We start from the raw sequence: 18,170 nt of genomic DNA, 5'->3' as shown, positions 1-18,170 counted from the left end.
CTGCAGGGCTGAAGGTCTCAGCCCTGTCTTCTTCACCACGTTATAATCAGGCCCACCCAAAGCATCCTCTCAGTGTTGGTCCAGGTAGGTGCTATTTAAGTTTGTGCCCCCTCTACCCTCTAGTAGATACCCAGTACATATTGGTAGACCATAGAACTCTCTGCCCTTGCTATAGGAAAGCATGGACTAGCAGATGCAGAATGGGAGTGGAACAGGAAGCATGGCTAGTGGTTCCACTGATATTTAATTTTTAAAAAGTGTGTGTGTGTGTGTGTGTGTGTGTGTGTGTGTGTGTGTGTGTGTGTGTGCGCATGATGGAGGGGACAGGTGCATGCTACAGTGCATGTGTGGAGGTCGGAGGACACTTTGGTAAAGTCAGTTCTCTACTTCCAGGGATTAAACTGAGCTCGTCATCACAGCAAGCGATGGTTTGCAGTCACTGAACCATCTCACCAGCCTCATCTACCACTATTTCGAACGTCCTCTCTGCCCTTGGCTAGGTCCTTCGATTAGCTTGGCCTGCTATTTCCCCAGCTCTAAAGCTTATGTCCAGGTGAAGATGCATGCTCTGGACCTGATAGCTTCCCTTCTTCTCTTGACGGCCGGAGCATTGGCACATTTGTCTGATGCTGATAGTCAAGGGGCAGAAGCCTGCAGGTTTGCAGATGTAAGTTGCAGCATCACAGCTGATTTTATGTAATAGAGACAAAGAGGTTGCTACATACTGCTGCATGGATGTGCATCTATGTACATAATCCCACAGACAGCCTCTGCACAGGGGCTATTGCAGCCTCAGGATAATTTTGGTCTCCCCTCTGCCTTAATCTTTTGCTGTATCTCATACTAGGTTCAGAAGTAAGGCAAGGTGATAATTTCTGAGCCCTTTTTGGAATTTTCAAAGATAGTTTATATATATATATATATATATATATATGTATGTATATGTATGTATATCCCTCTTATAAAATAAGGAAGTTGAAAAATGCTCACTAGTCTCTTTTCAACAAAAATGTTCCAGAAAACAACTATTCTTTCCTAGCTACCTATGTCTAGTGAGCACATGAAATCATGAAATGTGGTCAGTTCACACTGGGCTGGGATATAATAAGTTTGAAACACACACTGAGTTTCAGTGGCAGGCAGGGGGTGTGGCATACTGGGGAAAGGAACAACAAATGGCAGGATCTCCTTGGTAATTTTATGCAGGTTAGACGTTAAAAACAATAATATTTGGACACGTTTTATTGAATAAAGTACAAGAGCTATGGTGAGTGGGCATTTTTGAGACATGGTCCTACTCTATCGCTCAGGCTGCCCTGGGAGGCACTATGCAGCTCAAGCTGGCCTTAGACTCATGGCAATTCTCATGTGTCAGCCTCCCATATGCTGGGGTTGCAGACATGAGCCACCACACCTGGCTAGTTTCACACCTTAAATGTGGCTTCTACATTTTTAAATCACATGTTGTATTTCTACTGCTCAGTTCTGGCCCAGAAGATTCATTCTTTTTCTCTTCTAGCTTAGCTGTTTATTTAAGACAGGTCTCATGTACCTTAGGCTAGCCTCAAACTTGCTATATAGCCAAGAATTATCTTGAACTCCAGAACCTCCTGCTTCTACCTCCCAAGTGCTGAGATTACAAGAGAATACCACCACCCAGTCTAGGACATGCTGGGCATCAAACTCAGGACATTCTATCAATTTCAGCCCGTGTGTCTTTCTTTCAACTTTCATTCCAACTTGAGGACTTTTTAGAGGAATCAGGACATTTTAGAAATTACATCATTGTTTCCAGAAGAAACAGGAATGACATCATAGGAGGGAAGACAGTACCCCAGATCCTAGAGCAAGGCAAGGAAGGTCTTCACACACCACAGAAAGAACAGCCAACATTCATACCTTTCTGGCCATCTTTGCCATCACATCCTGGGGCACCCTGACACCCTGGAGGGCCTGGTGGGCCTCGGGAGCCAGGTGGTCCAGGCAAGCCATAGTCACCTGGATCCCCTTTCAGAAGGTCGACATTCCCAGGGGAGCCTGGAGGCCCAGGTGGTCCTGACACAGGGAGGAGGCAAAAACATTCTTTCAGTCAAAGACAAAGGTGAATATTGGTGGTTTGAGAACTTCTTAGGCAATGAAATATAGTGATTTGCAAACAAGGGATGTAGAGGACCAGAAGTACAAGAAAATCAACAGTATCAGAAGTAAAATGCAAAATGTGTGTTACGGGGTCTAAGCTGAGAAAAGTTAGGTTAGTAACTGTTGAACTAAATAGACCTATTTCCCTTCTGAACTCTTTGGAAGAATCAGCTAATGGTTTGTACCTTCAATCATCTCATTATTTTAACAGGTTGCATGAATGGATGGAAGGATGGATGCATGGAAGGATGGATGCATGGATGCATGGACGGATGCATGGATGCATGGTAGGTTAGTGGTTGGTTAAATGGATGGATAGATGGATGAGTGTGTGGATGGATGAGTGTATGTACTATGGGTGGGTGAGTGAGTGGATGGTTGACTGGACAGATAAATGGGTGGGTGGGAAAATGTATGGTTGAAGGAATGGATAGGTATAAGGGTTGAAGGTTGGATGGGTGGATAGATGGATAGATGGATGGATGAAATTGTATTAAAATACAGCTAATGAGAAATGAATGTGCCCCCCAAATTATAATCTCATTTTAAAACAAATATCTATACATAGGAATGAGCTGACCCCAACTTTATTCTTACTGAACTTCTGTACTTCCTACCACAGTTTTTACTGCTTTTATTTTCTCTACACAACCCCACTCTTACTAAGGTGTGTGTCTCCATATAAGAGTTCTGTGAGCCAGTGTGAATGTGGCTATCAATATGGAAGAATCCATGACTAACCTATGTTCTTCACCTGCCACCTAGACACCCACAGAGTCTATCATTTTTTTTTAAAAAAAGCTGTTAATGATTCCCAGAACTTACGCTGTCAGAGTCCATTTCTGTGCAGCAGTGAGAAAGGCAACATGCACTGCTGGCAGCCCATGTGGAGACTTTCTGTGTACATGGCATGCCTTCTAGGCCAGTGGGCAGGTGCTCGAGAACAAGGAGAGCATGGCTCTTTCCTAGTGGGCACTTCCGACAGGTAGTGTCAATCTAGTGATGGGAAATGTTTGCTCCACCTCTGTGTGTACCTAAGCAGCAGGAGTCTGTTGCATTTGACATAGAAGAGAGATGGGGGCTATGTTCCGGTCCTGGTCCTGGGAGATACTGCTACCAGGTACATCTCACTTAATCCATTCGCTAAGTTGGTAGAGCCGCTTTGGCACTTCTCTGGGTGATACCACTGCCATATCTAGCTGGCAGTTTCTAAGGAAGGAACCACTGCCACCATCTGTCACAATGCCATTATACCTCTTGGGCCATCAGGGCCGGGAGGTCCCCAGTCTCCAGGAGGACCTGGATCAGGAATGTCACCTTTAGCAGCTCTTCCTGGGGCACCAGTGGGACCAGGTGGTCCTGGTCTCCCTGTGGAAGCACATGTTCATATGTTAGCCCCCATCGCATCTGAAATGTTTTGAACTAGTTCTTGAGGAAAGATCAAAACATGCTGCTCCTTACCTGGGGGTCCTGGGAGCCCTTTTTCTCCAGAAGGGCCTCGGGGAGAAATTCCTGGACTCCCAGGGTCTCCTCTCTCTCCCTTTAGCCCAGGCATTCCCATTGGCCCAGGTGGACCCACTTCATGCAAACCTTAATGAGAAAAACAGCAGCAGTATTGCGTCTTTGTATTTATCCTTGTCACAGAACCTGAAAAGGACCCACCCTGCAGCAGGAGTATGGCAGAAGAAGTGGCTGGTTCTGCAGAGAGAACCAACCTAGTTGCCATGGTGCTCAGTTCCTTGAATCTCCATTTCTTGTTTATGACCCACCATACTGACCAACCACAGATTTGTTTTCTTTTGTGGTTATGTCTCAAATTTTAAGAAATATTAGTTTCACACAGCAGAAAACACAGGAGATGACTATACATAACTGTGACCAAATTGTTTAGAAATCAAAGTGGACACTGGTCTGCCATAATTTGGAGCTTCTCGGTGAAAGGGGAGACAATATCTTTGGTTTCTTGGAAGGGTAATATATCTAATCAGACCAATTAAAAGAGCCACCAAACAAATCTTAGGTGACCTACATTACTTTTCAAATATCCAAAATCCATAAAGATTCTGTCACTCTCCAACAGCAGAGTCAAGCCTAGCTGTAAAATCCTTTTTCTAACAAGTATTCAAATTTACAAGTTGGATTCAGCTACTATGTCTGATGTAGGCTATTTCAATGGGAAAATAGTACAATAGACATTTTTAATGGAATAAGCTAAATCATAGTGGTTGAAGATTAACCTGTCTGTGATATCAAAAATAACGGCAAGTTGGGAGCTGGAGAGATGGCTCAGCAATTAAGAGCACCTGCTGCTTTTCCAAAGGACTCAAATTTGATTTGCAGTACCCATGTTGTACCACTCACAAATAATCGCCTGTAACTCCAGCTCCAAGGAGAACCAACACCTCCAGCTCTTCTGGCTCCTGTGCTCACATGCACATCACCCCCACATAGATGCACATAATTGAAAATTACAAACATAGATTTTTTTAAAAAACTAATGGGAAGTTATTCAAGTAATTTTCCACAACAGCCACAGTAAAGAGATGCCAGGACTACTAATTAGATTAATGTGATTGTACCAGTCATTGCTATACTTAAAAAAAAAAAGCAATATACATTTTAAAAAAAATAACGACTGTTTATTTTTCATAATATCTTGAAATATGGTCAAGAATTTAGCAAGAATTCAGAGTATTCAGTAGACAGACCTAAGTGATAAAAAGAAAAGTACTATTAACTGCCACTCTTTTGCATCGTTTTCTTAAATGTCTATTTTTTATATAAAAAAAATCCATAGATCTGGAAATAGTTCCAACACTGTCTCTACCCTATGCTATTCCTTTGGAGTCACCCCCAGGTCTCTTGACTTGAGGAAATGCCAGGGAAAGATTCTCTACTTCATCCCTAGGTCGATGGATCAAAGTTTGATCATCAATGGATCTGGCTTACCTGAGGTACCTTTGGCTCCTTTCTCACCCTTGAGACCGTGCAAGCCATTCAGACCAGGAGACCCAGGGGGCCCTGAAACACAACACAAGTTCTTTGTCCCAAAGGTTAGCCCAGCTATTGATTCCTAGTCTTGCTACAATTCAATGCCTACACCAGGGAAGAGTGAGTCAAAAGGAGGAAGGTGACAGATCTCACTGTCTGGAGGTCATCATAGGGGCCAGAATCTAGCCTGAGAGTTTTCCAGCACATTCATTTGGTGAAGATTTTCTGACAAGAAGACTTAGCAAATAAATTTCTTTGGCTTGTTTTGTAACTAATTCATGATGGGAGATAGTGTAGAATTGCCACATTTGGGTGCAGGAAATGACCTTTGATTTGGTGATGATAAAATCTCTTTAGGCAAGGTAGAGTTTGGACGAGACCAAATCCAAGCTTATTGCTTCCCAGTTTGAGGCTTCCCTTTCCACCATGGTGGGCTGGTCCTAATTTCCTTCCAGTTGTCGTTCATGGTAACGAAGCAAAACAACAGGATGATTCCTGCTGTGGTGTATGGGGGACTTACCTGTTCTTCTTGGTTTTTAGATAGGCACTGTACTACACTGGGAAACAGACCTGTGTGTTAAGCTCATTGCAGCTATTTCTCTGCAGCTACTGCTTTCAGAATAGTCCTGATACCTTCTTACAGCAAATGAGCTTTGTGGTGGGCTCTGAATTCCAAAGGCATCCTGGAGCTGTCTAAAGAGACAACCAGCTACCACCCTGGCTTTACTTAAGTTGCCACCAAACACATCCAGTAGATGCTGGGTTGTGTTTCATGTTTTCAAATGAGAGTTTTCTAACAGGCCAGTACGAAGTTGAGGAGAGCAGAAGTGAGGGAACAGAGAGAAAGGAAACCGGCAGGTAGCAAATATCACACAGTCCCTACTGGGTGCAGAGCCCAGCCACATGCAGTCCCACGTGTCTTGTTGTCCCACTGTGTGATTCTAGGAAGAAAGCTTTTCTCAGCCTTTGGCCAAACCCAATAACCTTCCTAGTCCATTATTGGACTTTCCATCCACTAGCTGTCCTTTCCTACCCAGAAATAAGCCCTCCTCCACACATCCCATTCACCCAGATTAGCATTCTATTGGTTTGTGACAATACACTCATCTCACATGACCAAATGCACAGGAAGTGGCCCCTGCAGTGTCCACAGTACCTCCATAGGGCTCCCTTGGATGGATTGCCTCTACAAGGCTGTACAACAATCGTGCCTTTGAGCAGCTGACTCCCTGGTTAAGGGTAAATCAGAACCCACAACCAGGCCCTACTAGTCTTTGTATCTCCACACTGAACATAGCTCCTACACCTCACAATATTGAACAAATGCTTGCTAACTTGATGAGTGAATTATAAAAAGTGAAGAAAAGAGTATGAGGCTTGAAGACATGTAGAGAGAGCTATATTTAAGCTATATTGACTACAGTTTCTGCTTGCATGCCACATTTTTTTTTCTAATACATTTGTGGAACAGCTATGATTCCAAGAAGTTAGAGATATCTATGGGTGAATAATTCCAGTGCTAGTTACATGCTGTTTGGTAAAGCTGGTTCTCGTGGAGAATCCTGAGTGGAGAATGGCATAGTTATTGGCTCCATTCTATTTATCATCAGTACTTGAAATAGACAACCGGTATTCTCCTTTTAAGATCTCAAATTTAGATCGATTCAAATGAGCCATATTTTCTTGTACTGAAAAAAAAAAAAAGGTGGAAGAATGTGTCCTTATTTTCCCTAAATCTCTTATTTTCTAACCGCTTTTCACAGTCCTGGCTTAGTTTATTTTCCAATCCTCTTTCCTATTTTATGAGCCAGTAATTCAAGTTTGCACCAAAAGAACACACCGACCTTCTTCGTCTGCCAAATCTGGATATTTATTGCAATCTATCTAAAATGATAATAAATTTTCGAGACCACTTTGCTATTTCTATGTGTTTTGATCTCCGGTGTTAGCCACCAAGATTGATGGCTTGGGGACTTGGCTAAAGGAGGGCTGTCCTAGCCTCTGCCAACTCTCCACTGTCACATCAACACATCCAGATCCTGGGCTGTCACAGCCCAGCCCCTTGCCATTGTTGAACTGGCCGACCCTTATGTGACCCAATGTTATCTTTCTAAATTGAATGCAGCTACATCTGGGCAGGGTTTTAAGCATAATTTTCCCCTTTTACTGAAAGCTTTTTATCAATCCCATCTCTAAATCAGAAAGTTGTTCATGCATAAAATATATACAGCGCAGATGAAGGGCAATTAGGCTAACAAAGCACATTCCTGGGTAATGAGGAATTTTTATTCACCTCTCTGATAGTCCTTCTGTTTAACAACCACCATTTAAGGCTGCACCCGGCTGCACTCAGGGGCCAGTATGCTCTTCCTCTAGTCAGTGAAGCTACCCCCACCCCAGCACACTGTGCCTCCCCTCTGTGTTAGACAGCCCACTCTTGGTGACAGAATCTCCACTCCCAGGTTATATTTCTGTTTTAAAGTCAGAAAAATGCTACTCTGCACTCCCAGGACACTGGCAGGGTTTACATTGTAATGGGGTGACTAGTTTGCCCCTGTTTGACTGGGACCTTGAGCATTGGAATTCTACACCCTAAGACAGTCCCAGGAAAAATGAGGCCCCTGCCACTCGACCTTCCAAGTTGATGGGAAAGAGAAAGTTTCACAACTATAGGCAAAGGTTGAAAATCCTTGAGAACCCTTGTCAAAAACAGATTCCAAAATAAGATTTAAATTAAAAATATTTTTTTTTCTAGCAAATACATGAGTGCCTACTGAATGGATAAATATGGCTTCCTAATGCACAGAACTCCATCCCCCAAGAGCTTAGCTCATGACAGGTACTGAAGAGACAATGAGTCCCAAGAAAGACATAATCCTGACCTGACAGGACAAAGAAACAATGACATCCAGTTTGCTAAGTGCTGGGGTGGGAGACAGGAGAATACTTTAGTTACAGAAACTGGGGAGAATGTTGCTCTGATTGTCATAGCTCTCTGATGGAAGGCATTTTCTTCCTCATAAAAGACATTTGAAAGCACCTTCCAAAAGTGAACTCCTTAGGGCTAGGAAGATGGCTCAGCCGATGACGTACTTGCCATCTAAGTATGAAGGCCTGCATTTAATCCCCCAGCATGCATAATTTTTAGAAAATCTGGGTGCCTATCTGTAACCCCAGCACTGAGGGATCTGAGACAGGCAGATCCCTATAGATTGTTGGCCAGCTACTCTAGCCCAACCTAATACTCACTGAGCTCCAGGTTCAGTGAGTGTCCCAGGTAGTTCTGTCAACCTGACACAAGTTGGAATCACTTGGGAAGAACTTCAATTGAGAGTGAAAGACACTGTCTCAAAAAAGAAAGTAAAATAAAAAAAAAGTAGAACACAATTGAGGAAGACACTCAACACCGACCTCTGACCTCCACATATCCTTCCCAGGCACAAGTGCGCATGGACATGTTTGCACACACTCCTCTACAAACACAAAGGTGAACTGTTCTACTTGCCGCTAGCCCAGATACCCAACCCACACATAGTATTCTCACACAACAGGTAATTCTCAGTAGGTTTCCATCATTCTCATCTTGTATGGATGTACAAGGAGAAATGGGGCGTTTTCCTTTCAGAGAGTGCATGTACTTAGAATCAAGCCACTTGTATCATGTGTCGAAGTTAAAGTTTAATTCGGACTGAACTCAAGCAGGACTCAAAAATCCATGTGGTCTGTGTGAGCAGAGCAAACAAATCAGAGTTCAGCACCTGGCTTGTTCAAATGAGAGAGTTAGTCCCCTGACCTTCCTCAGAACATACTTCAAATATTTAGTTTCTCAGTTCAAAGTGTTTCTGCTGGATCTTGCTTCATTTTTACAGCGGTATAAAAAAAAAATTGCAACAATTGGATTTATCCTGGGATGTTTGGAGTTTTAACAATGTATCCCACGGTTTTGTTTTTGGTGTTTGGCTGGATCATTTGCTGTGGCATGTGCAGTGAAACAGCGTCCCCGAGTGGTAGCAAAGGAGTACTGCAGCAGAGGTCTGTACAGGGAGTGAAAGGCCCTTAGATCTGTTTCCTTTCGATGCCTTTCAATGCACAACATTGGGAGGCAATTAGCAATTACTTTTAAAGTAATTTCATTATGGACCAAGTTCATGCCTTTTAGGTTTTTTTTTTTTTTAAAGCAATGTCATACTGAAGGTATTTGATAAATGTTCAAAAAGGAAGGAAGAATGTATTACAACCACCTGCAGGCACTCAGAAATGCTCCCTGTTGTGTGGAATTGGAAAGGCTATGGAGAGAGAGCCCTTAACAATGTTAAATGTTTTCTTTTGGATCCCTACCAAATCCTTCCAGACTGGAAGGATGTCGAAGTCAAAGAAGAGCCCAGGAGGTCTGCAAGGGTTGCCAGAGGCAGGAAATGTCCATAACCACCAGAGGAAAAGCTCAGAACAACAGCATCATCATTTTGTGTGAAACTTTAAACGTGTCACAAGTCTGGTTTGCACATTACTACAAATATCAGCAAAGATGGAGACGGTATCAAGAGATTATATGTTCTAACAAGACCTTCTCCCATCACGTTCTGTGGTCGCAGCAAATGCTGCGTGTGCTGGAAACTTCTAGAGAAGGACTTCCCCTGTTTACAGGATTGCACCAAGAAACACACACTATGCTACTGCTTGCTGAAACATTGGGTATCTTGGAAAGCTGAGACGTGAAAAGCAGAAAGGATGAGGAAAAGCGGAATTTGGATTTTCAAAACAGTAAAGCGTTTCATTCCAAAAGTGGTTTCTAACTCTTCCCAGAAATCCTTTCATTTTTGACTAGCATTTAATTTATGTGTATAAGCCATGGACCTGAAGAGAGCTTGGACTAAAGGAAGAAAAAAGGAGACAGGGGGAGCTGACTTGTCAGGGTATGCCAAAACGAGGTTGGCCCCTCACCTGTTGTTAGAACTATAGACCCCCAACTTCATAACTACTAATTCACCAACCAAACTTACTTGTTGTGTATCAGCTGGTGCCAAGGGCACTTTTTAAAAGGTCTTGGTTTAAAAAAAAAAACAAACCATATTCTGTTGGTACCAAAGTCCTCTGCAGGTGTGCTAGAGGTATGCACAGAGCACACAGAAAAAGCATTTATCTAGAATAGGAGAAATGGACCAATGGAGGAGGGGAGCAGATGAATGCAAGGACTTGAATAATCCTTCTGTACACTGTAAAAATGTGCTGCTCTGATTGTTAATAAGAAGCTGGTTGGCCAATAGCTAGGCAGGATTTTAGGGGTAGAGAAAATGCAGGGAAGAAGAAGAAGGGCAGAGTCAGAGGAGGTCAGCAGGAGGCAAAGAGGGAGCAAGACATGCTGGAGGACAGGTAACGCCATGAGCCACATGGCAGTACATAGATTAATAGAAATGGGTTAATTTAGGTTGTAAGAGCTAGTTAGTAATACGCCTGAGCTATCAGCTGAGCAGTTATAATTTATATTAAGTCTCCGGGTCAGTTACTCGGGAACAGAGTTGATCATATCCCAGCGAAAAACTCTGCCTACACATGAATATTTGTTAATAGCAAGCATTCTGAATTGTACCACTATTGCCTTTAAAAGACAAAAACTACAGCCAGGACAAGTGTTTCTGTAGCTAACAAAGGAAGCAAATATACTTGAGTGGGTATTCATTCTCTGGAAAGCCTTCTCTTCTCCCCACCCCTTCCTTCCCCAATGTGCTTTTATTTCATATAATGGACTAACAAGGCTAAAAACCATGCTTCCAATTTTATCTACAAAAAGAGAGCGTGCTCTATACACTCCGTAAACATGACGGGCAGAGAGTGCTTATGATATCCTGCAACTCAAGAAATGGGCATTTCTGCAGTTCTAAGTTTTTAACTGTAACTAGTGCCTAACAAGCTGAATGACTACTAAGCTGTTTCTGCTAGTTAAAGTATACCTGGCAGTCTGAGTGCTAGACTCCTTCCCTGTGTGACTGCCATGTCCTTATGGGGTTTAGATGAGTGACTTCAGGGCCTCTGAGAATTCTCCTTCTATGTCTCCATCACTCAATGGCTCTGCTCTGTCCAGCAAGTGATTTACCCACAGAGTTCAAGGCTAATTTTAAAGATGTTTTGTTTACACACACACACACACACACACACACACACACACACACACACACACACATGAAATTTCAGAATTAAAGGCATGTTTGTCTGTATTCAGTTATTATAAACATCTGAAATTTCATTTTGGGGGGTACAGGAGATCACTACCTGATGCCTTCTTTACCAGTTCGCAGGGTTCAAGTGCTTGCCAGCTCTGGTGCTATGGTTTGGACATGGATTGTGTCTCCCAAGGGCTCATTCATGAAAATACAGTTCACATGTAAGGCATTAAGAGAGTAGGAGCTTAATTCAACTGCTAGGGTGTTAGAGGCCATATCTGTCTCTTTTGCGAACTAGCTCCATGAAGGATGGAATCATGTATATATTTTTTAAAATGACACCCAACACCTAACACAGAATCTAGGGCATAAAAGGAGCTTGATTATCAGTGGAGACAAACGGGCAGGCGTGAGTATCATTAGAGACACCAGCAACATGCCCTCAGAAGCAATACAATGGAAACACCAAGATCCTGGGTATCCCCCAATGGAAGGCAAGTGAACATGGGTGTGGCCTCAAGTGCTTCCGTGTGTGTGTGTGTGTGTGTGTGTGTGTGTGTGTGTGTGTGTGTGTGTGGTGGGGGGTGGGGGGTGGGGGGGTGGGGGGTGGATGTGGGGAGAGGGAGCTCCTTGAGTGGAATCCTTGAGAGATTCCTGATCAAGCAGAGCCATGTGCCCAGGAAAGAGCTGTGGCTTTGCCCGCAGTGGGTTGGGGCTCTCTGGAGGGCTGGGCATGCTTCTTACTTACCTATTACTCCAGGAGGACCTGGCCTCCCTAAATCTCCTAGGAAACCTCTTGGCCCAGGGTCTCCCATTTCTCCTGGATGGCCCTTCTGCCCAGGCATCCCTGGGTCACCTAGGGACAGGAGAGAAGTTTTTCATACAGTCACATGTAAATAGCATTTTACCTGGTAAGGTTGTCTATGTTTTTAATATTAACCAAGGACACAGTTTTATTATTTTTTCTTTCTAGATATTTTTAGCTCTAAGGAAACAAATACTTAATTTCAGAAAGATGCACTTTCAAACAGTTGAAGTTGCCAGTCATGATTTTAACTGTTTTTTTTTTCCCCCTGACTTGAAAGGAAAAGGATGATTAAAACCCTGAGCTGTATATGTGATATTGCTTTAGGGAAGGGAGTCAGCCTCAAAAATGACAGAGGGATGAGAAGAAACGGCCTGTGTTGTGTCAGTCACCTTCTGCATCTGGTGCAGAGATGGTACTTTGCAAATGCTGCTTGAAGTAAAGTTATTAGTGAAACCCTGTGAAGTTGGGCTGGGTTTGGGTGATGAAGAGGTAAGTGCGCATGCCCTGTCCCGAGGCATGCTTCAGGAGACAGAAGGGCCCTCCGTGAAGAACAGTTCTTTCTGCTATCCCAAGTCATATGAATGCTCAGGAATTTTCGAGGTTTTCTTGCAAGGTACCTGGACACCCTGGTGGTCCAGAAGAGCCTGGCTGTCCAGGTCTGCCTGGTGGTCCTCTATGTCCTTCAGCTCCAGGAAAGCCTTGGTCTCCAGGGGCTCCTGGATGTCCTAAGGAAGGAAGGATCAAAATCCCATTAGCTGTAGATTGCTCTTTGAAATGGTAGTTCTCTAACAGTCAACTTCAAGCCTCATGCTGTTGTGAGTTTTCTTTTGTTTTTGTTCTGTTGTTGTTTTTGTATTTAAACTCTTTTCTATTGATAAAGAAGATATGACTGAGGAAAATTTGATGACAAAATTCCCATAATCCTCCCCACATCTTACCACAGATTTCCATCTGTACACACACATACAAATAACACCCACAACTTTATTTTCTGTTTTTAAAACTAGTATTGTATCACAAGCAGTTTTCCAAGTTTGTCATAGTTTGTTTTCAAATGATAGCTTCTTGATTCAATCTTATTTAAATTTCCGGGCGGTGGTGGCACACGCCTTTAATCCCAGCACTGGGAAGCAGAGCCAGGCGGATCTCTGTGAGTTTGAGGCCAGCCTGGGCTACACAATGAGTTCCAGGAAAGGTACAAAGCTATACAGAGAAACCCTGTCATGAAAAAAACAAAACAAAACAAAAATCAATCTTATTAAACTAATCTAATTTTTTCCTACTGCTGGCCAATCAAGTACTTCTAATTCTTTTTGCTTTTCTGCATAATGATCTGTCTATACAGATATAATCTTTTATTTATTCTTTGACAATTATGCATTGATCATATTCACCCACTCCCATCCCACTCTCTTTTATAGGTCTTTAACCATGTTCTCTCCTTTTGACCTATTTCTGTAGGAAAAATGTCCCAGGAACAAAATTTCTTAGTAAATAGTGTGATAGTTGGACTTTTCCTGAAATACGTTTTTAAATGCTAAAGTATTTTAAAGTAAAACATAACCATTTGGAATCCCATCCCCAAATGCTTCGGGAGGCAAGCCTGAAAAATAAATCCTCCTATGTTGCTGAAATAATATTGCGGCATCCAAGAAAATTAATAACAGTCCCAAAGATCATCAAATGGTCACTGCGGACTCAAGTCTACTCCCACCTTGTTGTCCTTGCAGCAACTCTTACTAAATTCTGTACCAGAGCTGCACATTGTGCCTAGTGTGCATGTCTCATACATTACAATAATAAAAAATTTTAAAAAAATGTAAAGTCTCTTAACAGTCCCTTTCTCGTGACTGTGACTTTTCTAGGCTGCTCTCTAGGCCTTCTAAAATAGGCCACTCTGCATTTGGTTCTTGACACAGGTTGCCTGTGTTTGGGAGGAAGTACTGTACTTACAACCACCCACCCCATGGGTCACCTCCCCACAGCTCTACAAACAACACCCTGAGAGTGAGCCATGTTGTCACTGAAGACTGGGTTAGTAGCCTTGTTTTTGGTAATTTGCAATTATTCTGGAGGTTCTAGCAGCCCTCTATCAGAAAGGGTCTTCTGCTTCAATTAAGTGTGTAGTATGGATGCACAGGGGTTCTCCAAGCATCATATTTGGGCTGCTGAGAAATCTATCTATCTTCATGGACTGAGCAGCTACTGAATTCTCAGACTCCCAGACAGCTATTGTTAGACGACCTACCCTCTCCTGTGTTAACCAATAAAATAAATCATTTTTGTAATATATATTGTTATATTATGTATATAATACATATGTATTATATTATAATATATGTAATATATAATCCGTTGATTCTATTCCCCTAGAGAACCCTGATTATACTTTAAATTATATTTATTTTATTACTAGAAAGATGGCTATTTTCCCATATGCTTATTTATATGTGTGACTTTAATTCAAATTTATAGTAAACCAATAATCTATGCTGAAACCTCAAAGGCTGAATCTTCAAATAAAATATACTTCTTTGTATCTCCAAATCCATAGGGGGATAGTATTCATTAGAACACTACACTAACCGATGCTTGTTCCTGTTAACTGATTAAATTTACTGTCTTCTAACCCTGCTCTGTTACCTAATTGATTCCAAACACGTTCCTGCAAGGGACACATGACATCATCAATGTCAGCTCCAGTTGCCGAAGCAGGTATTCACAACTGCATCCCAGAGTTATGGTCATGTTAAGAGCAGAATTTCAGGAGCAATTTGCACTGTATTTCCCTTGGAGTTGAAGTGGATGGATGGGATTAGGGTTGACCCAGTATAATCTTACATAATCCTGGATCAAGCTATGCTCTATACATCCTCACCGAGTTCACTCTAGTACAGTGCAGGGATTCCTAGCCAAGGAAAATAGAATATCTAAACTCTGTGCTGATGAATCACAGAAAAAAAAAAAAAAAAAAACTCTAAGCTGAATCCATGGCAAATAAGAAACCAGAGCAATTTAAACACTGATGATCACAGGACACCAGATCACGCAGGGCAAGGCAGATTCTCTGGAAAAGCCTGACTCGGGTATAAATTAACCTCAGACTTATGGTTTTCAACTTAAGATACTAGGTTACATTAAATGCCCCCAGTTTGTGCTACTTTGAGCCTGGAAATTTTTATATCATCAGGGTTTATGACAGAAAAAAACCCACCCATAAGCACAAGAACATGTCTGACCGTTTGGTTGACTTCGCAATAGTGAAGTCAGCCATGCTGAAGCTGTGTGTGGCGTTTTCAGTGTACAAGTGACTTTCTTTTGATGTTCTGATCAGACACTCTATCTGGGGAAACAAAACATGGCCGCTCCTCCCAAATGGAACTTCAAGGTGATGCCTGGATGTCCTGGTTAGGTTTTTCTGTCATCTAGGACGAGGACATTTCAATTGAGAACGAGTCTTCATCGGATTGGTCTGTAGGCAACTCTGTGGGGGCATTTTCTTGATTGATGATTGATGTGGGAGAACCCAGACCGCTGTGGGTGGTGCTACCCCTGGGCAGGTGGCCCTGAATTGTATGAGAAAGCAGGCTAAGCCAGTAAGCTGCATTTCTCCACGGCCTGTGCTTCAGTGCCTGCCTCCAGGTTCCTGCCTTGCGTTCCTACCCTGACTTATTTTCATGAAGAACTACGAGTCATAAGATGAAATCAATCCTTTCCTCCTCAAGTTCCTTTTGGTTACAGTGTTTGTCACAGCAATAGAAAGCAAAATGTGACAATGGCATTCTAAATACAAAGTCTTAATTTACAAGGAAACTATATCAATCCAAGCCTAGATTTAAGTCTAACCATCATCGACTGATTGCACTCGGGCATAAGTGACTTCACCAGCCATCTGTAGGTAGACATTCACTCTGTCCATGCAGTGTACACCCCTGTGTGTGTATCTTTTTGTAATTTCCTGATTATTAACTTCAGATATGCTCCTAGCAGAAGAATTCCTCTGTTAAGGAGCGAGCATATTTTAAACATTGGTGCATGTTTCTACAGGGCCCAAACCAAAGTGCGAATTTGAACTCACCCCATTTACTTGTATGCTCCTTGCTATCAGTGGGAGAAAGGCGGCTTCCAGTATAACTTTGGCCATCTTAAATGACAGAGGTGGCAAGATAATCTGACTTTTAATTGCCTGAATATTTATTTTGAATATTCACTTTGAATATTTGAGTATTCAATATGAATATGCAGAAGGGAGTGTATTGCTTTGCCAATGACATTGGTCACAGGGGCCATTGTGAGAATAGATTGAGAATCCCTAGTGCCTAGTCCTGGTATACTTCTGGGTGAAGGCTGATACAACAATGCCACACAGAATTATTTTGAGACATACATTAATGGGCAAATGGCAAAGAAAATATTGATAGGATCATTCCCAGTGATAACTGTAAAAGTAATTACATTGTGTTTCAAAGTAAGTCTTCTTTCTTATAATAGGAAAAATGTGGATCTATACCTTGGCATCCAGGGCTACCTGGCTCACCCTTCGGACCAGGTGGACCACACTGACTGGCAGGGTCACCTTTGTCTCCTGTGAGTGACACAATACCAAAAGCATTAGTTAGGAAAACATTGTTTGGTCTCATAGAAGTAACTTCCATGGTATTTGTCTTTATAATCTAGTTTCCAGTTTTTTTTGGGGGGTGCTTTTAAAAACTATTTTTGTTCCTAAAGAAGAACAATGGAAGTATAGATGGAAGATGTGATTTATTATTTTAAAAAGTGTATGAGTGTTTGGCCTGCAAGTGTGTATGTATGCCTTGTGAATGCCTGCTGTCTGTAGAGGTTATCAAAACAGTCAAACTTTTGAATGTTGTACACAAACATTTAAGGTACTATGATTTCAGTTTATTTGCTTATTTGTCTGTCCAAAGGGTAAATAAAACTTCTCTTTTTTTAAGGATATTGACTTGTTAGGAGTACAATTTCAGTTGTGTTTACAAGACAATATGGCTATAAGCACAAGATAGGCTCAGACCTTTTGGGCCAGCCTGCAGCTATTTTACAAATAAAGTTTTATTGGGATGTGTCTGAGTAGTTGTGGTTGAGACTATATGCCCAACAAAGTTTAAAAAAAAAACTTTTGATATGGCCCTTTAGGGAAAAAAAGACACTTCTTATCTTTAATTAAGGATAAAAATAATTCATTTATAAGTTACATCTGGCTTGAGAATTCTGAAGTAAACAATTAACATCTGGTGGAGACTTATGTTCTGTGACTCTTATAAGTAGAATCCCAATAGCTGAACAGAGGAAATCCTTAAATGAGTGACTGGTTCCTATGGAACATGGGGTTTCTGAGTCAAAGTGGACACTTTCTAGAGATGTGGATCTGGCCAGTTGTATCGGCTGTAATTTGGGAAGCTGTGGTCACTACATGGACAGCTTCTGAGACTTTCATGGAGAGGAAGTCGTGATGAGCCCACAGGCATGCTGTACCCCTTTGCAGGTACCTTTGGCCCTGGTTGGAAAATGAGAACCCTTTGAAGCTTCAGTGTTCCACTGTTGATAAGAGTTGTTGCTGAGTTCTAACTTGTGTGATGTATTTTGTCGCAACACAGAAGCTCTCTTGCAGGGTTACAATTCTCAGAACTCTGAATTTGACAGCTGTGAACATTTTCCAAGCCATACCTTTAGGTCCTCTTGCTCCGTCATCTCCTGGGAGTCCAGGGGGCCCTGGAGGACCTGGATCACCCTGGCAATTAACGGAACAAAAATAAGACCCTAGTTGGGTTTTCCATGCAATGGCATAAACATGCTATCGCTTTCTGAAACCAATTTGGTGTTTGTAATTGGTAATGGTAAAGGAAATTGTTAATGCCCTTTAAGCATACTACTAACTGTGTCTATGTTTTACAAGCTGGTGACACCCCTACAGAATTAGAGCTATCCATCTCAGCAAGAATCATAGAATTCTCTATATATGATTACCAGAGAGTAACCATATCATACATTTGAATTTACAGTTTGATCAAACCAGTTGACATAAAATAAAATATTGAAAGTTGTATTGTAGCATA

The 18,170-nt window shown here is 42.0% G+C and overlaps 1 protein-coding gene across 1 annotated transcript in view; it reads right to left on the bottom strand.

The window, feature by feature from the left end:
• The window catches only part of Col4a4 (collagen type IV alpha 4 chain), a 100,796-nt gene that overhangs the window by 14,802 nt on the left and 67,824 nt on the right, over positions 1-18,170 (bottom strand). The window contains exons 33-40 of the mRNA XM_059278344.1: positions 17,782-17,845; positions 16,607-16,681; positions 12,714-12,821; positions 12,037-12,144; positions 5,089-5,160; positions 3,601-3,729; positions 3,394-3,507; positions 1,900-2,055 (exon numbers count right to left, since the gene is read on the bottom strand). Coding sequence (XP_059134327.1) covers positions 1,900-2,055; positions 3,394-3,507; positions 3,601-3,729; positions 5,089-5,160; positions 12,037-12,144; positions 12,714-12,821; positions 16,607-16,681; positions 17,782-17,845 — 826 coding nt within the window. The remainder of the gene's footprint in view (positions 1-1,899; positions 2,056-3,393; positions 3,508-3,600; positions 3,730-5,088; positions 5,161-12,036; positions 12,145-12,713; positions 12,822-16,606; positions 16,682-17,781; positions 17,846-18,170) is intronic.

The sequence above is a fragment of the Peromyscus eremicus genome, chromosome 13, assembly GCF_949786415.1.
Source record: "Peromyscus eremicus chromosome 13, PerEre_H2_v1, whole genome shotgun sequence".
Classification (NCBI taxonomy): domain Eukaryota; kingdom Metazoa; phylum Chordata; class Mammalia; order Rodentia; family Cricetidae; genus Peromyscus; species Peromyscus eremicus.
This window is presented reverse-complemented; position numbering and strand designations above follow the sequence as displayed.